The sequence below is a fragment of the Lytechinus variegatus genome, chromosome 11, assembly GCF_018143015.1.
Source record: "Lytechinus variegatus isolate NC3 chromosome 11, Lvar_3.0, whole genome shotgun sequence".
Classification (NCBI taxonomy): domain Eukaryota; kingdom Metazoa; phylum Echinodermata; class Echinoidea; order Temnopleuroida; family Toxopneustidae; genus Lytechinus; species Lytechinus variegatus.
The window spans coordinates 14,682,730-14,703,067 of NC_054750.1; the positions used below are offsets into that span (position 1 = coordinate 14,682,730).

At 37.3% G+C, this 20,338-nt stretch overlaps 2 protein-coding genes across 3 annotated transcripts in view; one reads left to right on the forward strand and one right to left on the reverse strand.

Annotated features, from left to right (window-relative positions):
• The window catches only part of LOC121424284 (monocarboxylate transporter 12-like), a 30,318-nt gene extending 23,955 nt beyond the window's left edge, over positions 1-6,363 (forward strand). Inside the window, exons 5-7 of the mRNA XM_041619911.1 lie at positions 1,875-2,100; positions 3,069-3,212; positions 5,770-6,363. Coding sequence (XP_041475845.1) covers positions 1,875-2,100; positions 3,069-3,212; positions 5,770-6,038 — 639 coding nt within the window. The 3' untranslated portion in view covers positions 6,039-6,363. The remainder of the gene's footprint in view (positions 1-1,874; positions 2,101-3,068; positions 3,213-5,769) is intronic.
• Positions 6,364-9,065: 2,702 nt separating this feature from the next.
• LOC121423978 (solute carrier family 23 member 1-like) overlaps positions 9,066-20,338 on the reverse strand; it is a 29,436-nt gene continuing 18,163 nt past the window's right edge. For both annotated transcript variants that reach the window (XM_041619535.1, XM_041619534.1), the window contains 8 exons: positions 19,450-19,631; positions 18,197-18,317; positions 17,309-17,465; positions 16,686-16,939; positions 14,907-15,036; positions 13,389-13,532; positions 10,829-10,924; positions 9,066-10,407 (listed from right to left, as the gene is read on the reverse strand). In XM_041619535.1, the coding sequence (XP_041475469.1) occupies positions 10,151-10,407; positions 10,829-10,924; positions 13,389-13,532; positions 14,907-15,036; positions 16,686-16,939; positions 17,309-17,465; positions 18,197-18,317; positions 19,450-19,631 (1,341 nt within the window). In that variant the 3' untranslated portion in view covers positions 9,066-10,150. The remainder of the gene's footprint in view (positions 10,408-10,828; positions 10,925-13,388; positions 13,533-14,906; positions 15,037-16,685; positions 16,940-17,308; positions 17,466-18,196; positions 18,318-19,449; positions 19,632-20,338) is intronic.

Here is a 20,338-nt window from a genome sequence, read left to right on the forward strand (position 1 = left end):
TCAGCATCTTCGTCGTACTTCCATGTATGATTTCAAGAAGTGTTGTCTCCAGTGATGAAACAAGTCCCTCTTACTTTCTTTCAAGGGAGTTGATCATGTCCTTCTTAAACATGTACGGATCCACACCGTGGTGCCATATTCGATACGTGATTGCTTGACAAGCCTGAGAGCCACGTATAGGTTGTCATATTGCATTTTACAAGTGCAATTACTGAATTTGTCATGCTAGTTTTCTTGACAGCGCATGAGCTCAAACCATGTAATAGGTCCATGCTCAAAACAGGCTATTTTCCCCCCAGAATTCCTCCTTGTTAAGAGCGTTAATGGGTGACTTTCAGGTTTTGAATCCCAAGCCCCATAGTTCTGCCCATTAGTTCTTTGGGTCTTCCAGAAGTGTCTCGTGATCTCTTTCCGATCTGATCGGTCTATAAATGAGTATTACCAGTCCCCCAGTCATCAATAAGTGTGCTTGTGATTTAACGCAGTTTAGAAGGTTAGTTATAGGAATACCGCATGGCGGTCCGTCCTGGAGCTAGGTCTTTCGAACATTTCTTTAAAACGGTAAGTTTGTCGAAGATTCTTAAAATCATCTTTACAGCTACTGTTGTAATTATAATTTCAAATCATTCTGTCATACCGTAAATCGTCTGAGCTTTACAGAATGCTCACTCATATAAAGATATCCCAATAAGTTCCACGACATTTGCTCCGAAGGAAAATCTGCACGTTAAGCCAAACATAAAACATAACCTTCAAAACTGAGTAAACCCCAATCCTTATCTTTGTATTATTCTGAAACAAAAACTATTACAATCCTAACTCTAACCCTATGCCCTCTAGGATATTAAGGCCAGAGGAAATGTCGCAGGAGCAATTGTCGTGGCACCACCACAATAACGTACCATCATAGATATCACTCTCTATATGTCGCAGACCACGGGTCCGTTGTGGTCGTCATAGTCGTAGTACTAGAGAGATTTCGATTGTCTGCGACTGCAACGTATTCCTAGTTCACCGGAAGTGGTGACACCGCTCGTTCAGTATCACGTTCGTACATTGATGAAAACAGTTTCGATTTAAGTCGACGTACCCGTACCACGCCACAGCATATACCAGCGTGATAGCGAGCGGGCCGTGGGCCGATGCTTGGCCGGAGAATCAGGCGTAGCATCACGCTACGAACCAGTGGGGCGACTGTGGGTGCAACATTTGCACTCTTGCGCAAAAAGCCAAAAAACACGGTTGTTTGGAAATAAAACATCAATTACCTATCGGATATGTAGTGTCTGAAAACAGGACACACTAAATGTAATGGAAAAGCTGGTAACAAGCAGTAATTTGCAGTTTACCAGCCCTGCTGAATCAACGAAACTCGAGTGTTGATGCGGCTTCATTCATTTTTGCCAAGCTGGGATGACGTCATCATGTACGAACTGGCGCTCGTTCGAGCACTATGACACCGAACGTCAAAACCCTCAAATACGAGTCACAGATTTGGTCAGTGAACGAGAAGGCTCGTCACAGATTACTTCGCGCATGCGCAGTGCTCCCAAAATTCCTTAATCTCGTACGTCCATATGGCACGTCACAGAAAACGAAAGGTCTCAAATAGTTAATCGAACATGAACGGTGGACTATGTGGTGACATGACATTTGCTCAGGCGACAGTTGCTCCGGGATTTTATTTCGTCCAAGATGAAGTGTAAGGGTTGCAAAAGTGTTTTATGTTAGGGTTAGGATAGGGTATAGTGTTAAATCCAGGATTGACGTTTGTCATTCCATTTGTGTGTGGAATTTACAGCGGAGCGATTGTCGCTAGAGCAAATGTCATGGCACCGAATGTAGCAGTATTATGATTATTCTTTAATTATCAGGTAAACTTCGTGATTTCTATCGGGCACACGGCAGAACAAGGAACACAGGCCGTCATGGTCATGAGCATCTCCATCACGATCGGAAAAATACTGCTAGTCCTATTTGCAGACATGGCGCCGTTTCCTAAACTTGGCTTCTTCCTGATCGCGAGTTGCATCGGATCTGGTATACTCTTGTCCTTTCTGTGGGTGCATGAACACATCGCTGTGCTGTTGTTGACGGGCAGTAAGTGTTATTTGCTCATAATTTTGAAGGGGGGGAGGTGCTCCGGAGGGAGTAAACACTTTTAAGTTGTAGATGGTGGAGATATAATGTAGAAAACTTCGGGCATCAACAAATTATGATTGACGGTCCTGATTATAATTTCTAAAGAATTGGGAAGGAGATCCTTCACTCTGCCCGTGAGATGCTCATATTGTCTTTCAAACTAATATTCACCATCGTCACACACGCTAGCGAATTATTTTCTTAATGTTAAGTGTTACGGTTTCATTCTGTCATACATATTACGATAATTTGTGGAACACTTTGATTTATCATGATCATCTATTGAGGAGGTCTGATTTTATCTCTTTGGAGTATTGGGTGGTGAGCACACCGGGCAGCATTTTCTTCTCCTCAATTGCCACCCCCCCCCCTTGCCCATCTCTCAAGAAACAAGAAAACATGTCACAGCCATAGTTTTGAGATGCTTCCTTTCCCCATGATGAGATTAAAATGATAGAGGCCCGTATTCTGAAGTCAGGTTTAACTTAGCCCATGGTCTAACTCTGTGCTAAAATTATGGGAAGCCATAAGTGTCAAAATTGTTATTCAGTTGTACTATTCTCATGTTTACTGTGCTCTTTCCTGATTCATCCATGGTGAAGACAATCATCTTTTTATATTTCCTAGACAATTACGAATGATTTGAGAGCCAAATGAGCTGAAATATGATGTATCTACTGTTAGTGATGTATATGTAAGAATTGACTATCCACACTTAAAACACAACTTTAAACCTGAGTTCAAGTTAAACGTGACTTCAGAATACGGGCCAGAGAGTGACGGAATATGGGAAAGTGACAAAAAGGCCTACCGGTATCCATCCTATTCTTATGTATATCATTATGTTCATGCACATTTCTTTTGAAAATGGAATATGCAGAAAAATTCTCTGTGGATAATTCCTAACGATTTGTGATTGATTTCAGCATTGGGCGTGACTGTGATAGGTACATGTGACAGTCTTCCGTATTCAGTTTCCAACAATACCTTCGGTGTTTCAATAGGAACCCAAGCCCTTCCAATCATTGCCTTCTTCCATGGAGCTGGATTCATGTTTGCATCCTTTCTCGGTAAGATGCAAGGGATTATGAAGATTACTTTCCAAACTGGACGTCAGAAAAGAAAGAAAAAATTTGGGTCTTATTATGTACGACGCACAGAGGGCCAGAATGAATTGAAAGTGCGCCAAAATTATATCCCGTGTTTACTTGAACATGTTGATTATGGGTAATTTGCGTAGAATCGACTGAACATACTTTAAAGGCGATATGATGTCACCTTGATACTAAATTTTGATTGGCTACTTAAAACCTAGCTGTGAAAAGACAAATAACCCTCAACAATGTGTAGTACATAAACTTTGTGTTATGTGCTAGTTTAAGATTGACCAGAGTGAATGTTGGTTTATGCTTCTCACATGCCTAAAAAGTATGTATGAGATGCCGAAAATAATTTTATGGCATCAAAATGATCATTACTAAGATTTATAAAAAAAAACTTTGAAATCTGAAAATATCAACCGTGCTTTATCAACCTGTGTTGACTTGTTTAAAACGCAGAGTATATAACACCACGAATGTATCACTATGAGGAGTGTTTTTGTACAAGTAAGTTTTATCTCTGGAAGAGTTGTTAGTAAAGCCCTTATTTGCGTTAGCAACCTTTATTTTAAGGGGAATCGTCCTCGAAGTGCAAAAGCGAACGGCAATGTACACCCATACGGTGCACTACGATGACTGCGCGGTATAAAAATTACCGTTTTCGAACAGGTTTTTGGGGGTGTTGTGTCAAGTAAAATCGGCTCTAACATGAAAACGGGCAGTAAAATTTGGTATCGACTTAAATTTAGACATCGGGAAAAATGGTGCTTATAGAATTTAGACGGAAATCCACGGAAATCGAAACGTTTCTAATGTAAATGCAAAAACGTGGATTTTCAGCATATTTCGATCGAGGAATAATCATCCTATAAACCCCCTGAAAGGTGTCTCTTATCTACTTTGAACCATTTCACACGAAAAAAAGAATATATCAGGATTATGTGGGAGCCATTTCAGATTCTCACAGGAAAAACTTCTTGTGAATGGCCTGTTTTTCAACTAGGTTGTCGTATACGCGACATTTCGCAAGATGTCACATTTTACGATTTGAGGTAGGAAATTAACAACCTTTGTGCAAATTCCGGAATGAAATATTTTGCTGAAGCATTCTTCAAAAGTGCTGTCTTTCAGCTGGGCATGAACAAAAAAATTGAAATTGCCCCAAATGACTTTTGACTTTTCTTTCACCCCGGCCCACTGTGCGACGGCCGTATAGTATTCGAAATCTAGTGACTAAAGTATTAGCTGCGGCTCAAATAATACCCCCCCCCCAAAAAAAAAAAAAAAAAAAAAACGCGGCGGCCTCAGTGCCACTCTACGGCGCATCCATAAATTTACAGTCCGAAAATGTGGCTTTCGAATTGAATTTTACAATATTTTCATTTCGATGTTGACAATAACAATGTCATAATGCCATTGAACGATTCTACAACGGCCGTACGTCTCGCGTACGATGGCTCAGTGCGTTTGCCATGTGAGCGGACAGCGTCCATCTTGTTCGTCTGCCTTATTGCCTCTGTCAAAAAATCACGGCAAGTAAGTTCTAAAATTTTTGTGGTCACATCCAGACGTACAAGTGCCTTCGCCTCAATTCTCTTGAGCTATCTAGATTCTATGGAGTATTTTTTATTAGAAATATTGAATCAGCATAAATCACAGCACTTGAAAAACACACTCCATTCTATAACAAAGAAGCTCATGTGGCCGCAATTTGCTTGTGCGTTCAACGTAATCACGCGGAGAAAATACAGTGACCGTGTGTATCGATTTCGTTTATAAGAGGAAGTCACATGTAATGTGTATTAATTGAGCTCTCCATTGAGCTCTGAATAACTCCATGGTCTAGCTACCACCTTGCACGTCCTGCATACTGTGTGCTTGATGGAAAAATAGGAGTGAACCCCTTATCATGCTTATAGGGCATCGCAAGGACTACACAAAATTCGCCGCAAATCATTACGGAAACACTGCGGCGACTTTATAATAGCTATTGCTTAGCTTTTCCGGATCCACGGCCCCGTGACAATTGTGACTGATGCTTCAGTAGGTGTCAACTTTCCTTCATTTTCTGGCAGAGATCCTCTGTTACTATGGCTACTGTCGGATAATAAAGGAACCGCCCTACAATCAGTCCTTTCATCATGTTCATGAAACACTCCCAAGACTATATATGTTAACATTTTGTAATGATAGTCCAAATCTCAATTTATCTATTTATTTTTTTATTATTTATTTTTTTTGAGGGGAGGGGTATTTTTCCAGAGATTAAGTTTTTAACTTCCTACTTGTCTCCGAGACAGGTCTTGGATATAAGGATTAACACCCCACCGAAAAAATGGTCTGGAGCTACCTTTCATGCGGTGCCAGACCCATTTTAGATGAAAAAAAATGTCATTTTTATTATTAACCCGCAAAATACATTATTTCTGCATAGGCTGTGAAAGATTTGCACCCAGTTTCATTCTCTTTCTGTCTGTCTTTCTCCTTCTTCTCTTGATATCATGCAGTTTCTTTGTTTTTTTTGTAGGTGAAAGCGTAGATCGGACTGGATCGTACGAAATGACTTTATACGTCTGCATTGGAGTTTACGCCGTGTGTGCCTTGTTTTGCGTTCTAGTTCCTGTTCTCCAGAGGTGCTTCGCCAAAGACCGTTTTGTTATGGACGTTTATTTCGAATGCAAACATGAAGAAAGTACCAAGGATGGAATACATACGAGTAAAATAGAAAAAGCACTTTGTGTGGATGAAGAAGAAAACGTAACATACATTGTCACGGATAAGGTGTCTTCGGTATGATTTTTGTTGTTGTTGCTTGCATCCGCACAGGAAGTTAAAGGAGCTGGTTTCTTTTATTGATAAGCTAAAATAATTTCAGATTAGGTCAATTCCCCCCCAAATACATGTGCCTGCTTCGTAAGTGAGCATATCAATAGCGAGTTGTAGCTAAAGAAAATTCAATTTAACGACAGGCCAAAATAAGTTGACTGCTAATTAAAATTCTCGGAAAAAAAATCGCCACGAGAAATTTTCGAACCCTTTGTTTTTATTTATTGCAAAGATTAATAAAATTCCATAGAAAAATATGCACCAGATCCTTTAGTTTTAATAATGATTAAAAAAGAAAATTCTTGTAATTACCACGCTGTGTTGTAGTGCCTTGATGCTCGGCCTTGGCTTTAAGACCTACTTTTTCAAAGCATTGGCCTTGTGGATTTTAACCTTGAAATTTCAAGGCATTTTCAAGGGTTTTTAATTTATACTTTCTATAGTCTTTTCTGTATTAAACTTAAATTTCTTAATTTTTTTGTATGTTAAATGACAATGATGACCAATATTACCATAATACTAGTACTAATAGTGTCATCTACTTTATTTTTATTGTCACCATAAGATAATTGATAATAATTTCGACTATGATAATGAAAGATCAAAGTCACCGTAACTATAATAATAATGATATTCATAATAATAATAATTATGATTTTCCACATGATAATAACAGTTATAAAGATAACTGACCATGATCTTGACAATAGTTGTCATATAAACTAAAAAAAAGTTTGTACATCTGAGTTTGTCCATCAATTTATCTTAACTCTCAATTTTACACAATGCACATTTGATATCATTCAGAAGATCATTTAATTCTCTTTAAAATGACACCCTACATATGATTATGGTTCACTTGGAGGTGCAGTGTCTTGAAATGTGGGGGCAAGGTCTAAATTCAAAAGTTACAAAATGACACAATATTGAAATTTATGTTCTTTTTCCGCGGTGATGAGTGAGTTTCTCAGCAGTATCTTTTGTTTTCATACACCTTAGCGTCAACATTAACATGGAATCAAACACACCTCTGCACAAGGAAACACTTACCAAACGTGCATGGGTATTTCAAACCACGACTAAAACCATGTAATCTCACAGATTATCAATTCCGGTGAATTAAAAATAAGTTGGTTCAATCAATCATCCACCTTTTATGCATATTTTTGTCGTGCCTTACTTCTGTTTGTAAAATTCCCTATTTTTTATATCGTAATATTGTATTGCTTTGGCCTTGAGGTTTTCAAGCCTTGGCCTCGGGTTTCAAAGCCTTATTGGCCTTGGGTATAAAGCCTTGGCTTTGAGGGTTCCGGCCTTGACTACAACACTGTTACCTCGGTTGTTTCATTCCCTCGCTTTTTTATATAGATTATTGGTCATATCACGTATTTTGGTCTCTGAAGGGTAAACATTATCCTGTGAATAGTAATAACTGAATTACAGTAGCGCTACTACACAAAAGCACGTATCCGTCAAGGCTCAAGCCCCCTTTTCCTCCCACAAAGTGGTTGAAAACCAACTTGAAATGAAATTTTGGCAAAAGGCGATATTTCTTTCATTTAAAAATTCGGCAAAACACAAAATCTCTTTATGTTTTAACTTTCATGTCATTCCTAGCGGCGAGTTCATTTTTCTTGATTTATAAATATACAGGTACGTAATAAAGTAAAAATGCATGAATTGATGTATTTCTCTTAAGTTTTGTTGAAATTATATTTGTATATGTAATTGTGTGTATTTTTATACCGCTTTTTTTTTTTACGTAACTATTATGTTTTCTATTTAAAAATATAGATACTGCATGTGTAATAGATTCAAGATTTATTAAAACATATGATCAATTGAAAAATGTTGTACAATTAAAAACAATGAAATTAACAAACAAGCAATATAAAAAAGGAATTAAGAAATATATCAAATTTACGATATAGATTCAACATATTACGGTATTATCAAGGTAACAGTGGTAATGTAAGGTAATATTTGAAAATCTATGAGAAGGTGCATATTAAGTAAAGATTTGTAAGACCCTCTGAGAGGGTTGAGCAAAATTTAATAAATTATAATCATTCCATACTATATGCATTTAAACAAAACATGTGTTATATTTTCTGACTATAATATTCAATATTAAACCACGATAATAATGACAAGGAATTTATATGATATATTTATCTCTTATGTAAAATTGATGATTATTCTTAATTAAATAGAAGCTGAATATAGGCAATATTTAAAAAAGTTATTAAATTGATTGAAATATTTTAACTCTGTGTTAGATCTACAATCTGATTCACCCAAAGTCTGTTTCTGTATGGATGAGGGAAAATGCATTGTGTGTGAATACATAAAGTGTGTATACAGTGCGTCCCAGAAAAAAAAGGAATCCGTGATTCCCACATATTTTTCCTTCAAATGTAAATTAATTATGATATTTTATGTACATCTTCGTACAATTCAATTATTCCTCTCTATTTTGTTACCTAATACATGACGAACACTTCACTTATAATGAGCAAGACGAGTTTGAAATGTTAATGTCAATATCAGTTTGCGCAGAAAAACTGGACAAGATTGATTCGTGATACGACAGCCGTGCTTATTTGACGATTGACTCATTAGCGTTTATTTTGTATTCTTTAAGTTTCTCTCGCTGAACCCTGAAATAAGTGTTGATTCAGATTAACGCGTGAAATTCTGCGTAATTCGTTTGTAACCTACCATGCGTGAATGATTTGCTAAACTGTTGGTCTAAAATTTAAGATGAGATTCCACCCTTACCATAAGTATCAAATTCATAGTAAAAACATATTTAATAATTGTGAAATTTATCCATGAATACTGGTTTCTTTTTTGTTGGACTCACTGTATACACATTTGAGTTACGAAAATCCTGGAATAGGGTCTTTACAAAGATTATCTGTGGACCCTCATAGACATAATTCTCGGCCCCCCCATCCACCTTCCTCACCCCCCCCTCTCACACACACACACACACACACATATACGAGGAAGGTATACTAATGAAATTATTTTGATATTTGGCAGCTGGAATTCAACCTAATGACATAGAACTCCACACCTCTAAATGTACGTGAGAACTGATGCGATAATGAATTATCACTAAATTTTAATGTGCATATATCACTTCATAAAAGTATGTATTCACATACGTAGTAAATCTTCATTTACCTCAAGTTTTAAGCAGTTCCTTTTATATATCTGTATATAAATCGTGTAATTATACTTGATTTGAATACGTTACACCGGAAGGTTTTTTTTTTGTGTGTGTAATTCCACCTGCAAAAATGTTTTGACATTTATCCCATTTTAATTCATTCGATACACTCGTAAGGTAAACATTTGTTGAGAATCGAAAATATTCACCGATTTTTATGAAACAAATTTGTGAGATATGACCGATCGGGAATACAATTTCACCAAAACAATACTTTTGACCAGCTCTTTTTATAGTGTAGTTGATATGACATATTATTGAGATATTTCAGTTTAACAAAATTACTGTCACAAATAGGTGATAAATTTGTACATGGGTAACCCTCCACACTCGGACAAATTGTCAGCCCTTGCATACATGTATATGTTATAAAACAAGAAAGTTTTGCCCATTTTCAAAATGAAATAAAAGAATGTAAATCCTTAAAACCATAAATTTTAAAAGTAGATCTTGACACGCGAAAGAGGGAAATTCTTGTATTTGTCGTGTACTTGCTTGTCATTATATTTTTTCCTAAACATGTTGCTATCGGATTAGTATAAAACTAATATACATGTATATACATAATTTCCAATTTATAGAATATTCAAATACGTACATATACAAACAAAAATATCGTACTGACTAAAACTCTGATAAGATGTGATTTCTGACACTTCGGAGCCAATTCATAATTTCTCTTGACCCTATCACTCGAGCATGGCATGTTTTTGAACCAAATAAAAAGATCTTAATTTTCTTATTTCAGTATGTCGATTTTCCACCTATTATCTCTCTCTCTTTTCATGAAACGACTATCCATTCCGGGTAGACTCTCCTTAATAAAGATATGTTCCATTATCACCTACGAGGCCTTCGCCTCTCGTTTCTTGCAGCCACATCGGGTATTAAATCCCTTAAACGTTGGACTAAACGGCACATAATAGGACCAGGACCAGCTACGAAGGCGAGCCATACCAAATGGCATGTCATAACACTCATTGACAATGCGAGTTACCTCCTTTTCAATCTTTCCCTCGGTTTCTTCGTCGTATTCTCCTGCATACTTGTCATCATCGTATAACTTCCAGTATTTAATCATTCCTCGCTCTTCGATCGTTCCTTCATTACAAAAGACAAGGGTATCATCGACAGAATAATATCATTTTTCTCCAGATGTTTCTGAATCTATACACATTTTTTCCCTTATCGCACTATAATGTTTATATACCTGTATATATACCTGTATATATATATATATGTATATATGTATATATATATATCGGAATCCCTATACCTTTATTGAAGTTGACACACCAATTAATCCCCGCAGATCATGAGTTTTCCAAAATCATTAGTGCTTAATATGTTAACAGGATTGCAGGTTGTGAGTATTCAACGATGATTCATACGTCAACTCAATTATCCCACAGCAATATCACACTCTACTTTATTGGACCACTGTTATGTCAAATTTTCAAACCCTGTCTAACAAAAACAAAAACACAGATAATATATACATGTATGACTGTTGAAGACGTACCTGGTACAGTGTTGTCCAGAAAACAAGCAACTGCACCACCCACAAACATACTCGTTGATAGGACCGCAAGCAGAACTTGGTCAAGTGTGTCTGATCCTGTTTCAAAAGAAGTTGTTTGCATGATATATTATCAAATGACACATGATATATTGTATACTGTTAAAAGGTTCTATATATTCCATAATTATAATAGCTATCTCTAAAAATGGGTTCGGGGGACGAATTTAATACTTGATATGTAGGAAATTAAAACAAATTCCTTAGAACAAATTGCAATACTAGTACTCAACTGTTTCAGTCGATAATGGCTTAATCAGTTAATTTAAAGTTATTGAAATCATTAACATTTATTCTATGGCTGCGCCATCCCCCCCCCAAAAAAAAAGGAAAAAAAAAACTTCCGGGTTAATTTCAGTGGCTCTGTGTTGATATAAGTATACTGTGAATATCACCGATATGGAAAAACACTTTCTACTAAACACTCCTAATAATCACTAATCACTATTACAAATATCTATATAATATTTGCACGTATATATTAACGAACAACTTTTTGAACCAAGGAACATAATTGTAATGGGACTTACACATATTTAACCTGACCTCATAAAAAATATAATAGCAGGAAATGTGGTATTGAAATTGACCTCTATTCACCGGTCCTGCAAAAATGTTAAATATCGACCTCTTTTTTCATTATTCCTTTGCTTGTCCGAAAATTCCGGACGTTCATGATGAGTTTTGCCAGGTAATCCAGGTAATCTATGATAATATACAGTGCGTCCCAGAAAAAAAGGAAACCGGGATTCAATATAATTTTTTGCCATCATAATTATACTTTAGCCTCATGTTATGAACATTAATGAAAAGATACGTTTCCCCCCCTTTCATAATTTTGAAGCCAATCTCAACGTTCATAATGTACGCATGACTGAGTTAGAACAATAGAAATAAGTTCTAATTTCCATTTGCACGAGCAATTTACGATTTTAAGTAAGTTTTTCTCGCTTATACTGCTATCTACTCAGAAAACAAATTTCATAACTTAAATATAAATTTTGTCATCTTCCATGTGAGACCATGTATTTATAAACAAATAGAAATTACTTCATGCACTACAGATCTGTTCGTAAGAACAGAAGAGTGGCCAAAAAAAAAGGGAGGCACAACGCCGATTCGATGTCTCAATGGGGGCCTACGATGGGGCCGTAATCTGCGAACTGGTAGGCCTATATGCCCTATCGCAGTTGGAAACCAAAATAAATAGACAGTGTCGGTCTATACAGGGACGATGGACTGGCCACTTTAAGACGCACCTCGGGCAGCAGGGCCGACAGAGCTAGAAAAACACTCATCAAAGTCTTACAAGAACTCGGGCTGAGAATAACAGCGCAAACCAACCTGAAACGGGTAGACTACCTAGATGTAACTTTAGATCTCGAGTATAACTCCTACCAACCCTTCAGAAAACCCAACGACACCCCGATGTATGTGAACGCTAACTCCGACTATCCCCACATCACTATGCAAATTCCTACAGTACAAGCAAGAATCTCATCCCAATATCTCCAAATGAAGAGAAATAAATGAGACCGCAGCACCGGTATACAACGAAGCCCTGAGCAACAGCGGTTACCATGGTGACATCAAATTCGCCAAAACCAAGAGTCCAAGAGAACCAGAAAAAACGCCTAAAAGAAGTTACGTGGTTCGATCCACCCTACAGCAGTAATGCCAAAACCAACATCGGAGGGAAATTCATCAACCTAGTCGAAAAACATTTCCCCAAGGGACACAAACTGCACAATATTTTTAACAAAAATACTGTAAAAAATTAGCTATACAGCTGCATGAAAGACGTAAATTTGATCATCAAATCACACAACGAAAAAGGTCATCAGAAAATCAAAATAATAAGAGAACCCTCCGGAAAAAACATGCAACTGCCGAGTGAAGGAAGACTGCCCTCTACGGGAAATTTGCCTGACCAAGTCGATAATATACAAAGCATCTATCACACACGGCCAAAGAGATACAATCACGAAAGCGTATTTTGGCCTAGCAGGAGGAACTTTTAGAGAAAGATTCAGAAATCACACAAAATATTTCCGAAACTAGAAATATCAAAACGAAACAGAACTATCTAAATACATATGGGATCTACAAAAGAAAGGGGAACAATACAATTTAAAATGGACAATAACGAAAAAATCCAACTTGACAATGCGGGGAAGTGGAATCTGCAACCTATGCTTAGACGAAAAAAACCCTCATTATTGCAACTCACAAGAAAAACACACTCAACCGAAGGTCCGAACTAATCATTATATGCCGTCACAAAAGAAGGAACAGAGAACCGTCGGACCGTGAAATGCATCCTTGCCCCAACCGAGGGACCAAACCCCCACCAAATCCAACTAGCTTCAGCAGTGTCCTGATGAGCCGCCTAGCTGTGACCGAGGCGCGAAACCATTGGTAGACCAGAGGTGAGGAAAATTCCTATATATACATTTATATATATATATAAACATTATATATAATAAATAGAGTATAGTCATACCTGTTTGGATAATTGTGGGATTTCTTTGAATATGCTGTGGAAGAGCGAGACCCAAGAAAAAAGAGATCCCAACAACGAAGAGATTACGGGGTGAGTTCATGTCGATATATTGGAGATTTGCCATACCGACAGCGGCAATCATACCTAAGGATGGATAGAGCATAAATATCCGTTGTTACTCAAATAAGCCCATTTCGTGACGTAATCACAATTTGCGGAGGAGCAGATGAAGGTCATTGGCCGTATATGCGTAAGCCGGAATAGTGTATATCGCCGAGATGAGCATGATTATTCACATAATTATTTCACAGCATGATTGGTATCTCATTAAGAAAGTATTCAGTCATGTTTGGTTTTTGGCAACAGCCAGTGTGTCAAATGATAGCAAATTATTTTAGATCGATAATGGTAACCGAAACTAAATGTTTTAAAAATGTTTTTTTATTAAATAATAGAATTTGAATATTGATTGTGAATAATTATTATCACAATAATTATTTATTTACAATCAATATTCATTTTTATTATTTAATAAAAAAACATTTTTAATCTATGAATTTTTCTTCAAAATGGCACTTGGTAATACAGCTCATCGAAGCTACGTACGTGTACGTCATATCGGAGCGGGTTCAAGGGTCAAGCCTATTGACTCGCAGTGTTTACAGTATGGATACATGACATCGGTCTGGTATGAAATCTCTATTTTTTCTCTCTTTTTTTTGGGGGGGAGGGGGGGGGGGGGAACCGTCATACCTTTATACGCATTAGGTGTATAAAGGTATGCAATTTAATAAAATGTTGGTCTATGTATGGACCACTAGTTCTAATGTTAAATATGAAGGGAATTCCCTTCTGGTCGACGATCTTCTCCACACTGGCATAGCCTGCCTTGTCTAGGCTCAGTAATCAAATGACAATATCAAAATCATAAAAAATATGATCACTGAGTCCTCTAGGCTAAACCGGAACCCCCTCTGCAGTGTACTAAATAGTAACTTGCAAATCGTGTCCCCTGACCTTTGTATTGGTTCTTTTATTGTGGTTAAATGTCGCAGATTGGTCAGCAAGCTTATTATCTTATTAAACAAATAACAATTAATTTAGAACCTATCTAATTAACAAAAAAAGAAAAGAAAAGTCATTCTCTAAAACTTGTTACGAAATAGCTATGAGGAAATTAAAAATTGCTCATCTCTCATTTACACCTTCAATGATGGTAACGATTCGGATGATACATCACGTTCTTGTGTTATGGCAATATAGCACAAAAATAAACTGTTCCCACAAGTTAGGTGAGCTTTGATGGCTCATCCTAAACACAAAAGCCACCAAACCAATGCATTATTTCAAAGACGTGATTTGGAATTAATGGATACAATGGTAAGATCTATTGTTTTAATTGACAATGGTCAATAAAATTTTGATTTTGGTCTGTTTCTTTTGACATGCATCCATTTACAACTTTGAATTTCAAGATCACACAATATAGTTTGTTGTGAATGGTCCTGATATCCATACCTATGGTGGCTGCAAATATCCCGCCTACAACCGGTACAGGAATAAGGGCAAAAAAGGCGCTAACTTTCAGAAGAAAAGCTCCCGATAATAGTATTAGTGCCATTCCCTGTATAACAAGTCGGCTTCCAACCTTGCATATAAAACAAAAATAAAACAAATAATGTTAAAGTTTTATGCATGTATAATGTATAGCATAAATATATTTCCATCCACTAGCTCGATTCAAGGATAAGCTTATTTTCTTTTCAGAGAGCTAACACATTTTGTCACTAGATTTGTGTGACATAATTATATAGGCGGACATCATAGAACATAATTGGAAGAAAATATTATCTCTTTTTTTTTTGGGGGGGGGGGGGTTCGACAGGCGCCTACTATCGGCTATAACACCTTTCATAGTTATTTTCTTCTTCGACAACTGCATGTATTTATTGAGTTTATTTCTATTTTGATACTTTGGTGTACAAAACACACATTCTACCTTTAAAATAAAACTTATTGAACCTCCGGAAACATGGAAAATGCTATCTTAACGAATCTTTGATTTGGAAAACTGTTTCATGAGTTATAAGCTTTATAAAATGTCTGGTCCTTTGTCCAAGGACGATGTATCTTGAGTGAATTCCATTCCAGATGAAATTTATGTGGGAAATTAAAATGTGCGGCCGGTGTAGCGGCAGATCTGGTTCCACAGTGGATATTTTTTTTTGTTTTGAAGTAATCTTTATTATTCATTCACTTCAAATGAAATTAATGCATACATATAATCTAGAGAATATCATAGAAAATGATATAGCAAATTGATTGAAGCTGTGAATACACAGGTCAAACATTATAGACGTATCAGAACAGAGACATAATCCAAAAGGAAATAACATTTTCAACGACTACTCTATGCAGCTAAAGCAATTAGAAAACATGAGATTTATAACGTAACAGCTAAGCAAACTGAATGAATGTATTGATAAATACGGCATCCACAGGCAGGTATTGTTCTTTACTCGGAACTATATCTGCCAGGTTGACGGTTTGATTTTTTTTAACAAAATAAATAAATACAAATATACATACAAAATAGATAAATACAAATATTTTCCTATCAAAATAGATATTAATACAAATGGTAGGCCCGATATAATTTTGAAGAAAATGGGTACCGAGTGCATGCAGATCGAGAAACGATATCTGCCGATGAGAAGTCAGTTCTGAATCCATAACCAATATTACCACTATACGACGTAGAACTGGTATCGGTACCCCATAATGCCGAAAAGAATCCGCCAAGTCCTTCCATAACGATTCCCGGTTCAGCGCATGACCGGGTGGTGGCGCTCCGGCCAACTTTGCACATGCGTAGTAATCTCCAATAGATTCAATGATGGAGGCAAATGTACCAGCTGTTACACACTTTACAAGCTTTGCTCTTTAGTGGATCCCCCTCATTTCCATTTATGCTCTATATTATACTGTTTTTTCTGTTTTACGAAGTAAGATTGCCCTTCTATAAAATTGTACTTGATTTGTATTGCTTTATATTACTTTGAATTATGCTTTGAATGGAAATGAATTGAAGAATTGAATTGAGTTGGAATACGACCCGCCTTTAGATAGTGTTCGTACAACCGTATCTGCCTAGCACCGAATCCGCCGCTACACGGGCTCGATGTGCCTTTATATTGGTCAGACGTCACTGATGATTATTTTTATAATTGGATTTCTAATAGTGTATGTGTTGGTATTCATCTAAGACGAACAAAGGGACAAATCCATAGTGCTTACCTTCGTTATGCCGATGTAACCAACATTACCACTATATGACGTAGAACTGGTACCGGTACCCCATAATGCCGAAAAGAATCCGCCAAGTCCTTCCATACCGATTCCCCGGTTCAACGCATGACCGGGTGGGGGTGGCGCTCCGGCCAACTTTGCGCATGCGTAGTAATCTCCAATAGATTCAATGATGGAGGCAAATGTACCAGCTGTTACTCCGAGGATTCCACCAATTTTGAAGGTAGGAGCACCCCACTGGCCTTTATTCATAAAATAATTAATTATCATTATCACCTTAAAATAAAGGCAACATATTAATTACGAGCATGACAAGTATATCCCAATCACAGTGAGCGTTGATTTCGACAGAAAGGTTTGAAAATCTTGAGGTGGGGGACGGACCCCCTAAAATATCTGTTGATAAACTTTTTTTTCATTTTGTTTTGCTTGTCAATTTTGTTTCCTGCGCCCCCCCCATTAATTCGGTGGAGCCCCCTAATTTTTTTGGTTCCCCAAATATGGACTGAAACTCAATTACGCTTAAATTCTTTGACACAATGTCGCACATGAGCATTTGAAATAATAATTCATATATTAATTGCGATTTGTTTAACAACTGTTTTCTGTACCTGGAGATGGGAAAAAGAACCAGTCGGTTTCTCGGAAGGATTCGTCTCTGAGATCTGTCCTGGCTCGGTAACCTGCTGCTTCCGGGTCACTAGGAAATACTTCCGTGATGGTCAGAATGTAGCAAAGCAGCCATCCTAATAGAGTTGCCAGAAGGATCTGTTAATAGTCAACCACCCCCCCCAAAAAAAAAAAAACGAATTCATAGACATCATACACATCTCTCCATTTACGACAACTTTCATCAGCAGAAATATTCAAGTACCAACTGATCACTGAAAACATTTCTTTTCCCTCTCATTATTAAATATTTTGGATAATTTCAGTTCCTATTATTTCTTTTATATAGCTTTTGTAAGTACATTTTCATACTGACGAGTGGATTAAGCCGTCGCAAATTATATTACTCTACGATTCGGATTCATCATGTGTAGACTTTGAAAGAATAAACCCTATAATATACCGGGAAGAGAATGTGGTAGGAAAAACAATTTAGCAACCAGGTGAAATGAAATACGATTTTATTCTGGCACAATGAGGAACTCTTTACTATCTTATTAGGTTTTTCCGCACATCGATTTAAGGAGGATTCGAGGACGGAGGAAATGTACTGGCGAATGCCCTTCGTGACAAAGAACAACACAGAAGTCTTTGTCAGATATTCGAGAATGAAAGCAGCAGCTTAGCCCTTGACACTGGTGGAGAAATGACATATTTGTAATTTTTCGTCATCTCAGAAACTCAGTCCAAACTGCTGTTCCTCTTCATAATTTTCGAAATAAAAGAGACCTCCCAGCTTTTCCTTGTAGTTAATAGGCTTATTCAATACATTAACTGTGGTCTTGAATCGTCCTTATGCCACGGAGCGAAAACAACCTATCATATCTTACCGGGAATATTCTGAATACGGGAAACCGAGAGATGTGGATGCCTTTCTCCTTAGAGTAGGATAAACAAGGCACCATCAGACGCTCCATGTACTGGGAGAAAATCACTACCAAGATTGCCACGCTTTAGAAAGAAAAAAAATGCGTTCAGACTTAAGCAACCTGTTTTAACTTTCTGTGTCTTGATCGTGAAAATCTTGGTCTCTGTCGGGGGAGGGCTCTCACACAGGCTGCTGTACAAAATTTGATTTTCTAGGGGACCCCCCCCCCCCGAATTACCGTGCATGCATGCAGGATATTACAGAAGCATTTAGGACAGAGAATGCATTGCTACTACTTGGTAAACCGAGAACTGATATATGATATTGGAGACTGTTTAATAGTTTGCTTCTAAAATGTGAAAAAGCTGTTGAATTTATGAGTTCATTTTGCAAGCCAAAATGTAAATTGCAAAGATAACGTAGATAACGAAATTTTCGACGCGAAACAATAATTAAAGGTGTGGTCCAATAACACACGCTCTCTAACTCGGACATCATCAGTCTAGGGTTTGTAATTATTAGCGTTAAATAATAAGATAATATGATTATCATAGGATAACAGTCATTGAGATGAAGATGATGTATAAAACACAGTATATTAATAATAATTGTAATACCATCCATGATAATCTATCATTTACAGATATTTCTAAACAATAAAATGGTCCTCCGTTGGTGATACATGGAGAGCATTCTCAGATGACGTCACAGTTGAAAACCTGTGCAAACGACAGCAAAACAATGCTTTATCACATTTCAATGCACAAATGCCTATTATTTGCCCTCAAGCCGCCCCGTGCCCCCCCCCCCCTGGAAAATTCTGGATCCGCCCCTGACTCGATTATAGTGTATTTTCATACATTAGTTAGCAATGGCCTAATGGGTATATAAATTTCATCACTTTTTTAAGACTGGAAGGCAAATTTGTTAAATATTGTGTGCCAATGACTTAGCGTGATGATAGTCAGACTCTCTAAAACTCAGAATGTCAACAGCGCCTCCTATATGGATAACGGACACAGGTATTTGATTGAACATTAAAAGTTATGAATACTGTTATCAAATTATCAAGTTATCAGAGTGGAATATCGGGGCTTTTCAAAAATAAGATCCTTCTACGTTGGCGAAAAAGAAACAAGAACATATATGTCATGGTGTTTCAATAATGGTTCTACTTTATTCATAGCATATCTCAATAATACAAAACATACTTACAATGCAGATATTCCCCAATTACTCTCGGCTTGCAGGATTGCGATTTCAAACAGTGAGAATCCGATCAGTCCTACTGTTGGTGCTATGGTTATCGGTCCAATGAATCTCATGACCAGGGTTACGATGCCGAGGAAACCAACAAGGGTTTCGAACAGGGAAGCTATCAACAGAGCCCCTTGGAACTTGGTTAATAAAAATATATAATTAGCAGAAATGTATCCTTGAGACGCAGATGATACAGGCAATAAATACAGTTGGCAGGAATTCAACCCTTCAAGGAACCCATGGTTATTATAATACTATACTAATAGGAACTTATGATAAATTAGGTGTTCTACCTTGATTTCAGAAATTACACAATTATCAAAATAATATCTACAAATTCTTGAATAGGATCATACGATTGGTTTGTTGGTAGAAATTCAACTTCTTCATATAACAAGGAGAATTATGCAAATTTCCTCGTGAGGCTTTCGCTTAACTTTTGGAACTTGATTATGGAGAGACAAGCAGTCAATCCTTGAAGAGGAACGTGAGATCTGTTGGATAGTGCAGATGAAATTTCCCGAGCACGTTCACCGTGGACCCCCCCCCCAGAAAATCATAGCATATACACCCTCTAAGAACATAACAGGAGCACCCCCCCACACTTGTTCTAGAGGATAGTCGTCCTGGGCACAGGTGTTGGTCTTCTTTTGTCAAGGAGAATAGCAGGATGGCTGCCCTTGGCGGAATACCCCAGAGAGAAACTCTGCCCCCCCCCGAAGACAGCAGTATCTATTGCTGCCTTTTCCGGTGGTATATATAGATACCCCCCCCCCAATCCAGGGGGAAAAGCACTAATCGATACTATGGTGTTTATCCGGGGAAGGTGTCCTAGAACCCTATA